We start from the raw sequence: 15,707 nt of genomic DNA, 5'->3' as shown, positions 1-15,707 counted from the left end.
AGGCAGAGAAGGAGGTAAACAGGATACAAGGGTGGGCCAGAAGGGTGAAAGAGGTGTGTTTTATGGGCGATTCTATTCTTCCATACCAGCCTGACAAACAGGTAGACAGACAAGGAGTGCTGACCAATCCACTTAGGGAGAGCTGACCAATCCAACCAGTCAATCACCTATATACTGTTATATACTGGGTACCATATACAGTACAGCACCAGTATCTGTTCATACATAGCACCAGTTTTTTTCTATTTGGCGTGCGCTGGAAGAGGGGTAGTCTTATACGGCGAGTATATACCAAACTCTATATTTTAACTGGAAAAGTTGGGGGGTCATCTTATAAGCCGGAATATACGGTAATACAGAGCTCATGGTATGTAAATAGAATGGGGTAAAAGTTGGGGGGGGTCATCTTATAAGCCGGAATATACGGTAATACAGAGCTCATGGTATGTAAATAGAATGGGGTAAAAGTTGGGGGGGGGTCATCTTATAAGCCGGAATATACGATAATACAGAGCTCATGGTATGTAAATAGAATGGGGTAAAAGTTGGGGGGGTCATCTTATAAGCCGGAATATACGGTAATACAGAGCTCATGGTATGTAAATAGAATGGGGTAAAAGTTGGGGGGGGGGGGGGGGTCATCTTATAAGCCGGAATATACGATAATACAGAGCTCATGGTATGTAAATAGAATGGGGTAAAAGTTGGGGGGGGTCATCTTATAAGCCGGAATATACGGTAATACAGAGCTCATGGTATGTAAATAAAATGGGGTAAAAGTTGGGGGGGGTCATCTTATAAGCCGGAATATACGGTAATACAGAGCTCATGGTATGTACCGTAAATAGAATGGGGTAAAAGTTGGGGGGGGGTCATCTTATAAGCCGGAATATACGGTAATACAGAGCTCATGGTATGTAAATAGAATGGGGTAAAAGTTGGGGGGGTCATCTTATAAGCCGGAATATACGGTAATACAGAGCTCATGGTATGTAAATAGAATGGGGTAAAAGTTGGGGGGGGTCATCTTATAAGCCGGAATATACGGTAATACAGAGCTCATGGTATGTACCGTAAATAGAATGGGGTAAAAGTTGGGGGGGGGGTCATCTTATAAGCCGGAATATACGGTAATACAGAGCTCATGGTATGTAAATAGAATGGGGTAAAAGTTGGGGAGGGGGGGGGTCATCTTATAAGCCGGAATATACGGTAATACAGAGCTCATGGTATGTACCGTAAATAGAATGGGGTATAGTGCTGTATTAGCTGGGCCCATTTTTACCAGTCTCAAGCAATGAAAAGCACACTTATCTGGCCTGCATCAGCCGATCCCCGTCGCTGCCAGATAACAGACTCTACTGTACATGTTTAAAAATAAGAGAAACAAAAAATACAAAATTCATCTCACACATCAAACTTTTATTTCTCTGTTTTATTATAATTCAGCTGCTAAAAGGGCACACTACATCACATGTGCAACAACGTGAATTGCTATTTTTTTCTGTTTTTATTTCATAAAAACAAGATTGGTCCTAAAAATATAGAAAGAAATAAATTTAAATTCACAGAAAAAACTGTACATTTATCAAAAGTCACTATAACACAATTTGGTTACATACATATATATATAAAAATAACATGAGTAGGTGAGAGGTGGGAGGGGTTATTCTAGTGCCCACTGAAGCATCTTTGAGCTGCAGGACCGAGAGGAGAGTCACAATACAAGTCAAAGATCCTTCCTGCTCACAGAACACCTCCAGTCAACTCTCATTCAGTGTAGCAAAGACTAAACCTGTGTTTTCCTGTCCTGTTATTTCCTGGTGAGGAAAGTTCTGCAATATGTCTACTGCCATTTCAAGGAGCACATTTTGTGGAAGTAACTTGCGTATTGAATTGAAGTAAACAGCACATGTTTAAGTTGGAGCCTTGTAACTCTGCCGGGAACCGCAGGGGACTCTGCAGACAGGATGACCTCAGTATCCATTTGCTATTAAGGAACAACATACACACAACTGTGAACTTGACTAGCTAGCAGGCCCTTAGCAAATCGGAGTGGCAAAGCACATGTGGGAGGGTAAACTGGCTGAAGAATTTTGTGGACACGGATTACACACTTGTGAAAAGGTATTCATAAAGGAGCATAAAGTATGCCGCACACACTGGCACCATAAGGAACAGATCCTGAAATACAACAAGGTACCCTGTGATACACGATACTGCCCAGGGGTGGCACAACTGCATGCCGCTGAAATGTATAGGCACTTCTATATCAGGGTTTATCTATACAGCCAAGGTAACTGGATGTGCTTGTGTATGAGCGCTACTGCTGATACTCACAGCTTTTACTACAGACTTTACTTGCCTCATAGTGCATTGTGTGCTGTTCACCATGATAAAGGAGCTCCCTAGCACTACACACACAGCGCTCCAGAGTAAAAGAATATTTGTAGGTGTCCTGCAGCTGTCCACACGCTTTTATTGAATTCTCATGGACACCGCCCACTCTTCATTGGCAAGGTTTACTGAATGCCATTTGTACTGCTGTAAATGGAAACTAAAGCCTCTCCTACTTACACCATGCAATAATCACCACAAAGATTATTCCAATTTTACCAAACTCATGTACCAAAAAGTGATGAAATTACTTTGAAAATACTTTAAGTAGTCCTTTTTTGATGTGCCAATACTGGAAAAGATTGTACAATCCAACGTTTATGGTGTCCAGCTTAATTCAGATAAAAAAAAACAGCCAGCTTCTACAGGGATTGGTCCCTTTAAGTCATGCTTCACATCTAGACCAGGCTCTCTTACCACGCTGGACAGCTCCCTCTTGTGGTAGGGATGACAGAATGCCTAGAAGCCAAATTCATGGTGCCTAAAACAAAGATTATACAAGGGGGCCTGGGACATGTATACTATGAGGTTAAACTGCATAAAATCAAGTGTGAAGATTACCGCATCATAACGCCCAAATACCAACAATACCCAGTTCACAATGAAGCTGCCAACAAGCAAACAAGTTACCACTATGGAGTCCGTTGCCGTTTCTCTAATTAATCCGGTGTACACATAAAGGGCAATGGGTTTCCATTTCTGCCCTCCGATACCTCTACTATAAAGGCAAGATAAACTAGACAGAAGGCGACTTCAAATATTGCAGCAAAAACAAACAATATTGTGTAACAAAAGTTCTAACAGTACAAGAACAGAATGATACAGCATTGTCACTTAGATAAAATAAATATTTCTGCACCATATAAAGTCAGATATCTACGGTTCAATAGGAAAATAAAAAGAAAAGAAAAATCTTCAGCTTCCTGAATATAAAAATACTTATTTGCCAGGTCGCCAGCATATCTCAGTCTCTGCCTAGTTCTGCCCTGGATTGATGTGGTCATTCATGTAACCTGGTTCCTATGGTGTTCTGAGGTCATGGGGCATGATTTGCTATACGCAATATATTAGGCAGGGAAATGGCAACCACTTCAGACATCCAATCACCTGCAGTCAAAGTTCCTAGTTCATAAAATCCTCGGCATATGGCTGCATGGCTGATGTGGACACTGCAGTCTAATGTCGTAGTAAATGCAAGCCCCATATCTCTTAGGAGGATAAGACTCCAGTGTCGGATCTTAGCAGGTTATCATATATTCATGCATGGGTGTGTTGGTCTGAATGTGCTGCGTGCATAGAACACAGCGGTTATTGCTTCACGATGCAACGAGTTGCTGCACATCTAATATTGCTCTAAGTACGGTAGCTGCACTGTCCCAGCACAAGAAGGGACTCAAGCAAAGAAGGCAGGCTGTCACAGAGTTAACAGTACAGAAGAGTAACTGACATCTAGGATCAGAACTGGATTTCACACATAAAGGCATAAAAGTAGTTTGATAAAATGAGTTCGGTGCAGTTCTATCTCCAAGGACAGACTGACCTCTAAAGTGCAAGAACAGCATGAACAGATTAGTGAGCGCACTACTAGAGTAGTAGTGTGTATATAAACAATAGGAAAGACATTGCTTCAGGCAGAACTAGTAGCATAGCAGAGTAATGGAATGTGCTGGCAGCATTGGCTTCATAAAAGATATATAATGGTAAGTCTAAAATACACATCACTGGAAATGACAATGGATAGATCATGGGCTTTAACAATAACATTCATTTTGGGGAGTGACTCATACACAGCACATTTATCTCCCATTTTATTCTAGTTCATTCACAAACCTGCTGCTAAGTGTGTGTAATCTGTATAGGTTTTCTGGATCCTAAACATAAAAGGGTAAAAGGGTATAAAATCATAGGACAAATGATGACCTACTACAGCAGCAGAGTACAACAATGTGTACCCTATAACAGAGTACCACAATGGGTACCCCACAACAGCAGAGTACAACAATGGGTACCCCACAACAGCAGAGTACAACAATGCGTACCCTACAACAGCAGAGTACAACAATGCGTACCCTACAACAGCAGAGTACAACAATGTATACTCCTAAGAAGCAAACTACACAAATGTATACCCCTACAGCCGTAGAGTATCACAATGTTCAAGGGTCTACAGAAAAGATTTAGACTGAGCCTAGTATTCAGATCTTGTCGGTGGCACAGGGTGGATGTTTGAAGATATGATAATCCTACACACTATACAAGTTAGAGGTGTGGTGTGGGAGCACCAGGGTACCTCAGGGCTGTCCACCACCCCAGCCCAAACGGTGAACAAAAATATGACCTGAACTCGACCACAATTACAGATCAGTTCCTTTTTTAACCTCCTTAGCAGTAACTCCTCAGGGCAGAAAACTGCAGCTCAGAGCGGTAACCCTGAGCCTGACTCGTGGTAGCCGCCAGGAGGCTATTGCAGAACATAGCATGCAGCGGGTGTTTCAACTCACCTACCCTGGGATCCAGAGGCCGGCAGCCATTTTCCTTCCAGTCCTCGGAAGCTCTGAATCTCTCTGGTGAGATCGCAGTTTGTAGTCATGACAACAGCCTGCGATTTCACTGAAGGGCTACAGCGCCACCTGGAGGATGGAGGAAGAAAGGCAGCGCTGGATCCCAAGGAGATAAGTGCTGGGGCTGCTGCAGACTCTCTGGGGTGATTTTTTCTTTTAGGATCTAAAAGCAAATGAAAAAATTGTACCGCTTTTAGACCCTAAAATCAGGAAGGAATCATACCCCAGGGAGGTTAATTAGAGTAAATAATGCAGAAAAGCACAATGTTTCGAGCAGGAGCCATTCCTCAAGTGCCTGTTGGCCTGCCAACTGAAAGTGGTCCAGCTTGGGTAATATTTTTGTTCAAGGGGAATGGAAGTTTGCAGTAATAAGCGATGGGCATTAAGGTTGTTTGTCCATTGAGGGAGCCAAAGCAGCAAGCAATGGTCCGACAACAGTGTTATTTAGGCACCAACCTCCGTGTGACACCTAATAAAATAAGGAAAGCGGTTGCTTGCCTGGTTCCTTGGGACAGAGAGTGTGAATGCTGTGAATTTTCACAAGCATTTAGTGGCTGCATGTGGGGAGAGTACTCGTCACCTGGAAATATTTTCAGCTGGGTGTCTGGTTTTGAAATTGGCGAAAAAACACATTGCAAAAGAGGAAAACCTGTGGTCAACCAGGAACCTTGCCATTCATTTCCTATTAAAGCAGTTGTCAGGGATGGGTGTGTAGCTCTCCCAAAGATTATATTGTGTCACACAATACAAACTTGCAATTAGGCTGCAAACCTGTAAACATTGACCTCCAAAGGAAATATTTGGAATGGGCTGATGTTTAACCCAGGCCCTCAGAGTATTAATGGCCACATAATCCAGGCTGGTCAAAATCATTTCTGTGAGACCTCTATATACCCTACAGCAGGCAGAGTGTAACAATGTATACAGCTGTGCATATGACCACAGTGCATGAAGAATACAGACAATTCAAATAAACAGGAGCCCACTGAAAAAGGATGAAAAGATCCATCAACTGTACACTAGCTCTGAGCTCATTGTTAAAGGGAAGGTCCAAGCAAAATAAAAAAATGAATTTCACTTACCTGGGGCTTCTACCAGCCCCATGCAGCCATCCTGTGCCCTCATAGTCACTCACTGCTGCTCCAGTCCCCCGCTGGCAGCTTGCCGACCTCTGAGGTCGGTGGGCCGCATTGCGTACATTTTTACGCATTCCCGCTAGTGCAGGAACATTAACACATACATATTTATGCGTTAGTGATGCAATGTGTAAAAATGTACGCATTAAACCAGTAACGCATAAAAATGTATGTGTTAATGTTCCTGCACTAGCGGGAATGCATAAAAATGTACGCAATGCGGCCCCCGACCTCCGAGGTCGGCAAGCTGCCAGCGGGGGACTGGAGCAGCAGTGAGTGACTACGAGAGCACAGGATGGCTGCATGGGGCTGGTAGAAGCTCCAGGTAAGTGAAACTCATTTTTTTATTTTGCTTGGACCTTCCCTTTAAAGGACTTGGAAACTTAAGCTGTCACATAGCAAAACATGCCTAAAAGCAATACTGCAAAACTGCAAGCACACATGCCTCCATTCTGGCAGTAGTTTGGCCACAAGGGATGACATTACAGGTCCACGTGAGCAATAGCTTATTCCTGATAGCATGTGGTTGTATCAGTGTCACTTAAAATGGAGCCAGCGGTTTTATGGACGACTGTGACTGCTGAATGGAGGCATAAACAGAGCTTTGCTTGTTTCTCAAAAGATTTCCAATTATACATGCTTTAAAACAAAGAGCAATGGTAAGATTAAATATCGGAAACAAATTGCCTGTACAGTGATGACTGTGATAAATAAATAAACAATATACATAAAAACAAAGGATGCCACGTCAATTTCCCACCATCTGACCAACAGTCAGGTGAGAAAAACAACAGCAGCAAGTGTCCTCTGGGAACCCTGTAGTGCTTAAGGCCTGTGAAGGCCAGAGATACAATACTCCGGAATAGACAGTACCTCTGAGCCTAAACACAAGGAGGGGGACACACGAATGGCATGGAGGAGGTAGTGCCAAGAACGCATGAGAAAAATAATGGTTTTACACAACAGACAGTGATAACCAAAGGAAGCAGCACATTGAATAAGAGTTGATAGGTGATAAGTCCAGCCTAGGGCACACAGGGATTGTTCATCAGGGCTTGTCCCGACATTACTGGCCATACAAGAATGAACATCTGAAGAGATGGTATGGAACGGATACCAAATCTATGGTCCTAAAAATTAATAATGCACAATTCACTATTGCTATTAAATATGTCCTGCTGAGTATAATCCATGGCTAACAGGAACGGACTGACCAACGTTGTGTTTAAGTGTAAAATATGTGACAATGTATGTACAAGAAAACAGAATGTATCATTAGGTAAACTGTGCCCATTTTTCAACGTTTAGGTTTAAATTAGGGATAGGCATATGCTCTAAGTACATCAGGTTTGTAACAAGTAATGGAACACATGCATATTTCAGTTTTTTTCCTTTGTGAGTCCAGTAAACATCTGTAGGTGAATGTAGCTGGACACACAGCAAGGATAGAATGAGTATTTCCTATAGAAGTGTGCCGTGTCTGGTCTGATCCAGGGAACTGACTGTACACATGCAGCTGAGAGGAGTGGGAAACCCTCACTGTGCCAGCAGACCATCCTCCTCACCTACAGCCATCACAGGTAGAGATCAGAGATATAGTTGCTGGGGAATGAAAGAGATGAAGATCCTCTGGATGAGTCTGGTTAGAAGGAAGGAGGTCTTGGATAAAGAGGATTAAGCCCTAGGTTGCCATATATTTCCACCACACTGGAGTGCAGCACCTTGAAAGATGAACAGACGACAACAGAGCTGAACCCGTTTTTAGTATTGCAGAGATGCACAAATAGAGTCAATGTATAAACCAGTAGACTGAAGTCTCAGAGTGAATTGTTTAAACGTTCTTGATTAAACTCCTCCCAGCGGCTTTCGTAGAACTTTTTCAGGACTAATCCGGCCTTCCCTACGACCGATTCATCCTCATTAAACAGCTGACAATTGCTGAAAACAAGTTCGGCATCCTCTGCAAATTCTTCACAACTAGAATACCTGCCGGAACAAAACAAGAAAATCCAATCAAGATTATTTCAGTCTTTACCTCTTTGAAGGTATATCTATATATAGTTTAATTGAATTTAAGACCTCCCCTCAAAATAAGCCCTAGCATACATTTTGAGTATGCTCGAAATATAAACCCTCCCCCTAAAATAAGCCCTAGTGGCAGTGGAAAAGGCGATGGACACAGCCAGTGCTGGGGACCTGCTTCCTTCCCACCTCCCGACAGTAATTTAACCACCATTTCTCAGAGACTTTATTTCAGCTTTAAGTGGAACCTAAAGTGAAAGGGATATGGAGGCGGATTATATATATATATATATATATATATATATATACATATATACACACACACACGTATTTCCTTTTAAACAATACCTGCTTATCTCTTTGGCTGCAGTTGTGTCTAAATTGCTCCCCTTAAACAAGTATGGGACTGATCTAATCAGACTATAGTCAAAGCACCTGATCTGCATGCTCGAGGTAGATGATCAGCAGGACTGCCAGGCAATTTGCATGGTTTCAAAAAATAAATAAAATAGCCTTCAAGAAATAAATAGGTCAGCCTCCATATTCCTCTGACTTCAGGTGTGCTTTAAAAACTGATACTAATTTGTCCCCATTCCCATCTGTCATCACACTGATATCCTAACAGCAAGATCTCTGCAAAAGAACTCCCAGGTCATCCATCTGCTGCAGCTGTGAAATGCCCCAGTACCATTCCTGAATGCTTGTTTCTAGTGAAATTTAGACACTACTGCAGTCAAACGGATCAGCAGGGCTGCCAGGCAACTGGTATTGTTTGAAAGGAGATAAATATGACAGCAGTATTGCAGCAAGGCAAAAAAATGTATGGGAATCCTCAGAGCTACAACATACAAATGTACACCGGGGGTGACAAGGCTGTCCGGACAGCAGTTTCATGGGTCTTCCTGCTTCGTCAGATGTCAAGATGGCTGGATAGTGTGCTGGTTCCCGGCACCACCTTTGAAATGGGAGACCAGGGTTTGAATCCTGCTAGAGTCAGTTCCTATTCAGTAAGAAGTTCAAGGCAAGACTCCCTAACACTGCAGGGTGGCCTCTTGAGCGCTTCCCATTGGCTGCAGCTCGAGTGCTTTGTTCAGATCATCATCATCACCACCACCACCACCACCACCAAGATAGGTTGACCTGATCAATGCAGTGCACAGAGATGCAGCTGCCAATCCTCCACTGCACAGACCCACGTTTAGGCTAGGCCTTCCTGATCAACTTTTAATTGGTATTTTGATGAAAATCCGACAACTGCGAAGTTCTTTTTAATGGTTTTTCAATTTTTTATATTTATTTCCATTTATTTGATTTGATGTTTTCTTTGGATCAAAGGTCTGATTGATGTAAAATCACAGTGTAGCTTTGTGTTGGGAGAGTTCAGGAAAGGGTCTGTAGCCTGGTACACATCCATTTTTTTATTGGCATCACACCCTATGTAATGAAAGCTTACCTAAACAATCTGTTCATAGTATTCAAAAACTGGTGGCCTTCATACCACATAGGTGGTAAAATTGGCCAGTGACTGGCCAATAAAAATTGGACGTGTGTTCGCACCCTCACACCAACGTGACCAAAATCAACACTGAACAGATTGGCTACTCTGACTAGCAGTATGCACACAGCGATTCCCATAACATATGTAGCTGTTCCCAACAAACCTACCTGCCATTCAGCAGCTTGTTCCGCATGGTGGCGAAGTCCATTGGGTTTTTGATGACTTTCCTGTAACCAGGGACAAGCCGCGGGTTCACAGGCTCCAGAAATGGCCATGCATCATCGTGCGATTCCATCTCCATTAAAATAATTCTGGAATACAAATATGGCGTGTTATCACCCCTCAATGTTTGCTGCCTCCGTCCTCCAAGGCCCTTACAATTTTGGTAAGAAATAAGGGCCCATTCACACTTAAAAAGCACAAAACTGTAGCGCTTAGTGCTACCGTTTTGTGTGGGTGATTTTACCGTGATTAGCGCGGTAAAAATCACTGTACACTCTCGCAATTCAGATCACTTGCGATCAGCGCTTTTATAAGCACTGTATCACGATCGCTCAAGAATCGCGAAAAAATGCTGCAGGTAGCACATTTTGCAATTGCCGTTAATCATGAAACTCCCATGGCAGTGAGATCACTGCCATAGGGTTACAGCTGCACTAGCGCTTTAAAAAGCTCTGGCGCGTCCGTGATTAGCGGGAATCGCCTGCTAATCGCCGTAGTGTGAATGGGCCCTAAAAGGAGGAAAAAAAATCCTATACTAAAAGTAATGTTAGTCACTTACTCGCAGAAGGTTAGATCAGGACTCTGACTCCTTGTACCAATTCTCCGCTTCTTTGCAGCTGACGATTCTGCTGGTGACTGCTGTGATGTGGTTGACGGTTCTTTCCGACGTGGTGGCTTTATGGGACTATCATCTTGATAACGCTGAACACTCTTTTTGATTCGTCGTGAAGAACCTCCAGGCTTTAGGTACTCATGTTCACATTGCTGAGGGAATAAAGGAGTAAAATATTGAGACCCAGTGTTAAAGCTGAACTCCATTGAACATATATCTTTAGCTGAGGTGTGTGATCACATGACCATATCTTTCCTCCATTCTGGAGGGCGGACCCTGTAGTAGGTCACTGCTTGCCTATCTGGAAGAAAGAATGTATGGAATACAATGCTGCAAAGAGTTGATGAGGGATTCCAGGCACTGCTGCAATACATGAAGCTAATTGTGCGTCGATGCAGTTAGAAAATAACGTGCACAGGTTGCGATGGGTGAGTGGAAAATAAAGGCCTCAGCTGAAGCTTAGATGTTTGAAATGGTCATTAGGCTTTTCTTCTCTATCCAACCACCGCAACATGTACACGTTGTTTGAGAAAGAGAAAAGACACTAACTTAACGCCCAAAACAAACAATTTAGTTAGTAAAGTAAAATTAACTCTGCAGAGTAAAATAACATCCCAAATGCAATTCCTGAGATTACAGTAAATACATTACTAGGACACTGAAATGCATTTGTATGTATTTGTGAACAGTCAGGCCTGGATTTACATCACAGGAGCCTGTAGGCACAGATGTCCTGGCACCCTAGACTTTGCCCTCCATGAGCCTACAAACCCCCGACCGAACCGCACCGCAAGTCTGCTGGCTGACCCAGCTGTCAGTTCTCCCTTACTTCCCTTGCTTATCATAGGTAGCTTCAAGTTGCCCCTTAGTGTTAGGTTGCCAGAGCTACCCTGAGTATCAAGTTGCATAGGGAAGAAGGGAGGAAGGAACTCGAGGAGCAGAGTGAGCCGCCTTTCTATCATCAGGAACCTGTAGGCACGTGCCTACAGTGCCTTATGGTAAATCCAGCCCTGGGAACAGTGCAACAAGGGTAAAGTGGAAGCTGTTATGTTACAAAGTGGCGTACTAAAACTGACCAATCCCTATGCAAACTGACAGTACAAACAATCTCCAATCTTACCACATTAACATATGAATGAGCAACATATTGAAGTTACAGCCAATCTCTTGCTCCCGATGGTTCATAGATGTTGATGAGATTGTACAAAGACCGTATACGGGAGTTCCTGGCTTTAAAACACCCAAATCACGAACGACCGCCGACCCATCACGATGATGTCACAAAGCAGCAGTGCTCGTCTCACCTGCAGTGATGAGCAGTGTCCTTTCATCCTCACTGTTGCCTAAATTGCCGGCCTCTCCTGATCAGATCAGTACATGACGCAGGAGAAGCCAGCACTAGGGGAGCAATGAGGGCGAGGAGACACTGCTCATCGCTACAGGCTCCCCCGGAGCAGGTGAGACAAGCATTGCTGCGCATGCTTTGCTAAAAGAAAGGGACTGGGGGAGCGCAGGACAGGGCAATGAAATGGGACAACTACTAATGACTTTCCCCCACCCCCCCATCTCTAGACAGAAATGTAGAGACTTTCACATGTAAAGGATTTCTACCCATCGTTCTTAATGTTGTAATCTCAGCACATCCTCAGGAAAGAAGACGATATAACATGGTGACGGGTGGAGATCTCTCCCTCACATACACTTTTTAGATGTTTTTTCTGCAGCTGGCATCCAACATGGGAACTCTGCTTTTTACTTTACAGTGAAAACGCAAACATTTGGTTTGAGATATTGAACTTTCAGAATGTATGCAGAACTGAAGACTCGTGGCTACTCTAAGAATGAAATGGAGCATAATATGATCCTATATGTACGAGTATGAGATCCATGCAATAAAAGCAAAGCCATCCACAGAGCAATCACCTGTGACACGCAGTTGCGGCAAAACCAGTCACCTTCTGGAATTTCTGCTATTGGAGGCCGGTGGCAGTAAGTGTGACAGCCACGATCACAGCTGTCACAAAGCAGCAAATATTCATCATTGTCCCCCTTCCGACAATATATGCAAGTCTACAATGACAAGGAAGACATATTTTGTTAAATAGTACTTTCACTTCCACTGATGACTGTCCAATAGTCTGCTCCTTCCTAATACGAAGAGAAAGTGCAAGAAACGCTGACATAGGCCTTCCCTCAAACCTCAGAGATGGCCACTTCTTGGGAAGCAGGAACAAGAAATGGCCTTTATGGTAGGATTCTTTCTTTTGCAGGACCCTAGGCTGGGTTTCCCTGTTATGAACTGAACACAAATGTGTTTCCTTGCCCTCATACGAGGTAATTATAGGTTTTCCAAGGCTGAGCACCAATGACAACAGTATGTAAGGCAGGGGTCTCAAACTCAATTTACCTGGGGGCCGCAGGAGGCAAAGTCAGGATAAGGCTGGGCCGCATAAGGGATTTCACAAAAAAAGTCAATCAGCAGCTCCCAACCCCCCCCCCCCCCCCCCCCCCCCCAACTATTTTGCCTGTTTTACCTTATAGTTCGCTTCAGTGCTCCCATTACAAGTAATGGGAGCATCGCCGCCTCTCCCCATGAAGGAAGAGTGAGAGGGGTGGGCATCGCCGCGATTGATGTCAGAAGGGGCAGAGCTGAAATCTCTGCCCCTTCCAGGAAATGCTGGCGGATTGCCTCCCGTGGCGATTTGGGGGCTCTGCAGCCCTCGTTTAGCGGCGGGGATACGGCGGATTACTTGGGAGCACTGAAGCGAACTATAAGGAAGCTTTTGCCGGTGTGGGCCACAAAATATTGTATCAAGGGCCGCAAATGGCCCGCGGACCGCAAGTTTAAGACCCCTGATGTAAGGTATATTTGAAGACAGAAGACTGGGGAGCAGGCTTTTTCTACTTATACCCTTAACCACCAATCTTGTTCTCTGAGGCGTTTGTGCATCTGCAGGCTTTCTGTGAGTTGGAGCAAAGGTTCCTTTAACCACTTCCCTACCACGCTATTTTGTGCTGATCGGTGCTGCGTGGGCTCTCCAGCCCGCAGCACCGATCAGCTAGCAGCCAGGCCGATCAGACTTCCCCCCTTTTTTCCCCACTAGGGGGATGTCCTGCTGGGGGGGTCTGATCGCCGCCGGCTGCTTGCGCTTGCGGGGGGGGCTCTTCAAAGCCCCCCTCCGCAGCGCTTCCTGGCCTCCTTCCCCTTCCCTCCCTCTCCCTCCCCCTGTGAGCGGCGCAGGACGGATTTCCGTCCTGCGCCTGATGGGATAGGCTTTAGCCTATCAGATGCCGGTGATCCCCGGCCAATCAGAGGCCGGGGATCACCGATCTCCTCTACGGCGCTGCTGCGCAGCAGCGCCGTATACATGTAAACACCGGGGAAGGTCTTCCCCGTGTGTTTACATTTACCCTGCGAGCCGCCGATCGGCTCGCAGGGTGTTCACGGAGACACCCTCCGTGAGCTGACATGGAACGTTTCCATGGAATACACTTCAGGATTCAGGGGCGTGTATATACGCTCCGAGAATCCGGAAGTGGTTAAATATTGCTCTATGTCTCTGCCCAACCTCCTATACTAGTCATCAGTCTGATTGAATGACTACCATTCATTTGTGGCTGTGTATGATTTGGCGATTTTCATGCATAAGGGGGATTCTGCTCTCAGTCATTTTATCCCATCAGATACGTATCCAAATGTAAATACGCTCATAGTACGCGTAGGATGCAATGGCATCCACCATCAGCATGGGAACCCCTCCGAGATTGGCCTTGCTGTTGGTGGAGGAGCTTACTCGCATGTGGGAGGATATGCGGAACCCAACAATCTCCTTCTTGAGTGGGGTGGGGGGGGGGAGAGAATGATGGATATTCACATAGGGGTTTTGATAATAGAATTACTGGTACCCATAATGCTGGACTAGTGTTAATACCAAACAGTGCCAGCAGTACAGCAAGGGACTTGTTTCGCAGGCACTTACCACTATACGAACCGATCGCTCCCAGGCCAGACACTTCTCCAGCTGCGTCAGGCAGAGAGTCACCTGAGCAGCACTTCGGCATCGCTCCACAGTCTGTCGCCACAAACGCATGCGGGGGGTAATGCTGTACTGACTGCAACACAAAGTTGGATGAATCAGGACTGATTTTTGTTTTCACACTCACAAACTATACAAAAATGATGTAAAAGCATTGCAACCTTACATCTCAGTGGTATTCATTGTCTCTGGGTCAGTGGTCACAATCTTCTCATTCTGCACTTCACTCAGTATCCACAGTGGCTCCTTCAGGTATCTCCTTTCTACATTCTGCTCCAGATCCAGCAGTCGCAGCACAGCTATGTCTAATGGGTTGTCTGGCTCCCGGGGTAATCGCACCTCTTCTCTCTTCACTTTGGCCAAGATATCATCCGTTACATCTACCGTGTGTTCAAAGTACTTCAGGTCAGTACGAACTGAACCTGGACTTGGAGGGAACCAGCCCTTAAAATGGAAGAGAAAATAATTTAACAACTTTCCATCCAGACCTTGCTTTCCCACCCCCCCCCCCCCCCCCCACTCCCCCCTATGGACTAGAGCAGTTTTGACATTTTAGTTATGTCCCCACTTAGTCAGCAATACTTATGACACCTACACTAAAGGAATATACAGTATAGATATGCTTTTTTTCCCCCTCGAACAACTTTGTTTTCAATGCATTTTAATGGAGAAAAAAAAACGGGAAAAAATAGAAAAATGTATTTATGCAAAAATAAGCAAGTTTGAAATTGGACCAATCAATTTAAGCCTGGCTGGGACTTGATTGGTCCAATTTAAAGCTGCATAGATTTACATAAAAATGTACATACATTTGCATAAACTTGGAAGTATTCGCATATCATTGATCATCCCTAGTCGTTTTATGAATGCAACAGATTTACTTTAGAGTCTACCTAGAAATGTACTACGAATTCATAGGGGGAAAAAAAGCTCATAAAATGGTCTACATTAATACTAAGTACAGCAAAGTTTATATAGAGGAGACTGGAAGTGGTATCTGCAACTGACCCTTATCTGAAGATCTGATATTAGGACCCTTTGCTCCAGGCCTTCCACCCACTGCAGGGCTTGCAGGTCCACTTGGAATGACCACTGTTCTACTGACCACTTGTCTAGTGTTTCCTGACTCACAGGGTGTCCCTCTGCAGGCTGGAATTCAAAGATTGGATCTGCGAGTGGATGGACAAACATGGATTACTTATAGATTACATCCAAGCACAG

The 15,707-nt window shown here is 44.4% G+C and overlaps 1 protein-coding gene across 5 annotated transcripts in view; it reads right to left on the bottom strand.

Annotated features, from left to right (window-relative positions):
• Positions 1-6,441: 6,441 nt before the first annotated feature.
• BAZ2A (bromodomain adjacent to zinc finger domain 2A) overlaps positions 6,442-15,707 on the bottom strand; it is a 112,197-nt gene continuing 102,931 nt past the window's right edge. For 4 of the 5 annotated variants that reach the window (XM_068267560.1, XM_068267562.1, XM_068267561.1 and 1 more), the window contains 7 exons: positions 15,495-15,655; positions 14,653-14,930; positions 14,430-14,562; positions 12,373-12,519; positions 10,396-10,601; positions 9,782-9,925; positions 6,442-8,080 (listed from right to left, as the gene is read on the bottom strand). In XM_068267560.1, coding sequence (XP_068123661.1) covers positions 7,912-8,080; positions 9,782-9,925; positions 10,396-10,601; positions 12,373-12,519; positions 14,430-14,562; positions 14,653-14,930; positions 15,495-15,655 — 1,238 coding nt within the window. In that variant the 3' untranslated portion in view covers positions 6,442-7,911. The remainder of the gene's footprint in view (positions 8,081-9,781; positions 9,926-10,395; positions 10,602-12,372; positions 12,520-14,429; positions 14,563-14,652; positions 14,931-15,494; positions 15,656-15,707) is intronic. The other variant, XM_068267565.1, reaches the window with a different exon arrangement.

This window comes from Hyperolius riggenbachi, chromosome 2 (genome assembly GCF_040937935.1).
Source record: "Hyperolius riggenbachi isolate aHypRig1 chromosome 2, aHypRig1.pri, whole genome shotgun sequence".
NCBI lineage: Eukaryota > Metazoa > Chordata > Amphibia > Anura > Hyperoliidae > Hyperolius > Hyperolius riggenbachi.
Note: the sequence above shows the minus strand (reverse complement) of the source record. Positions and strands in the feature narration are given on the sequence as shown.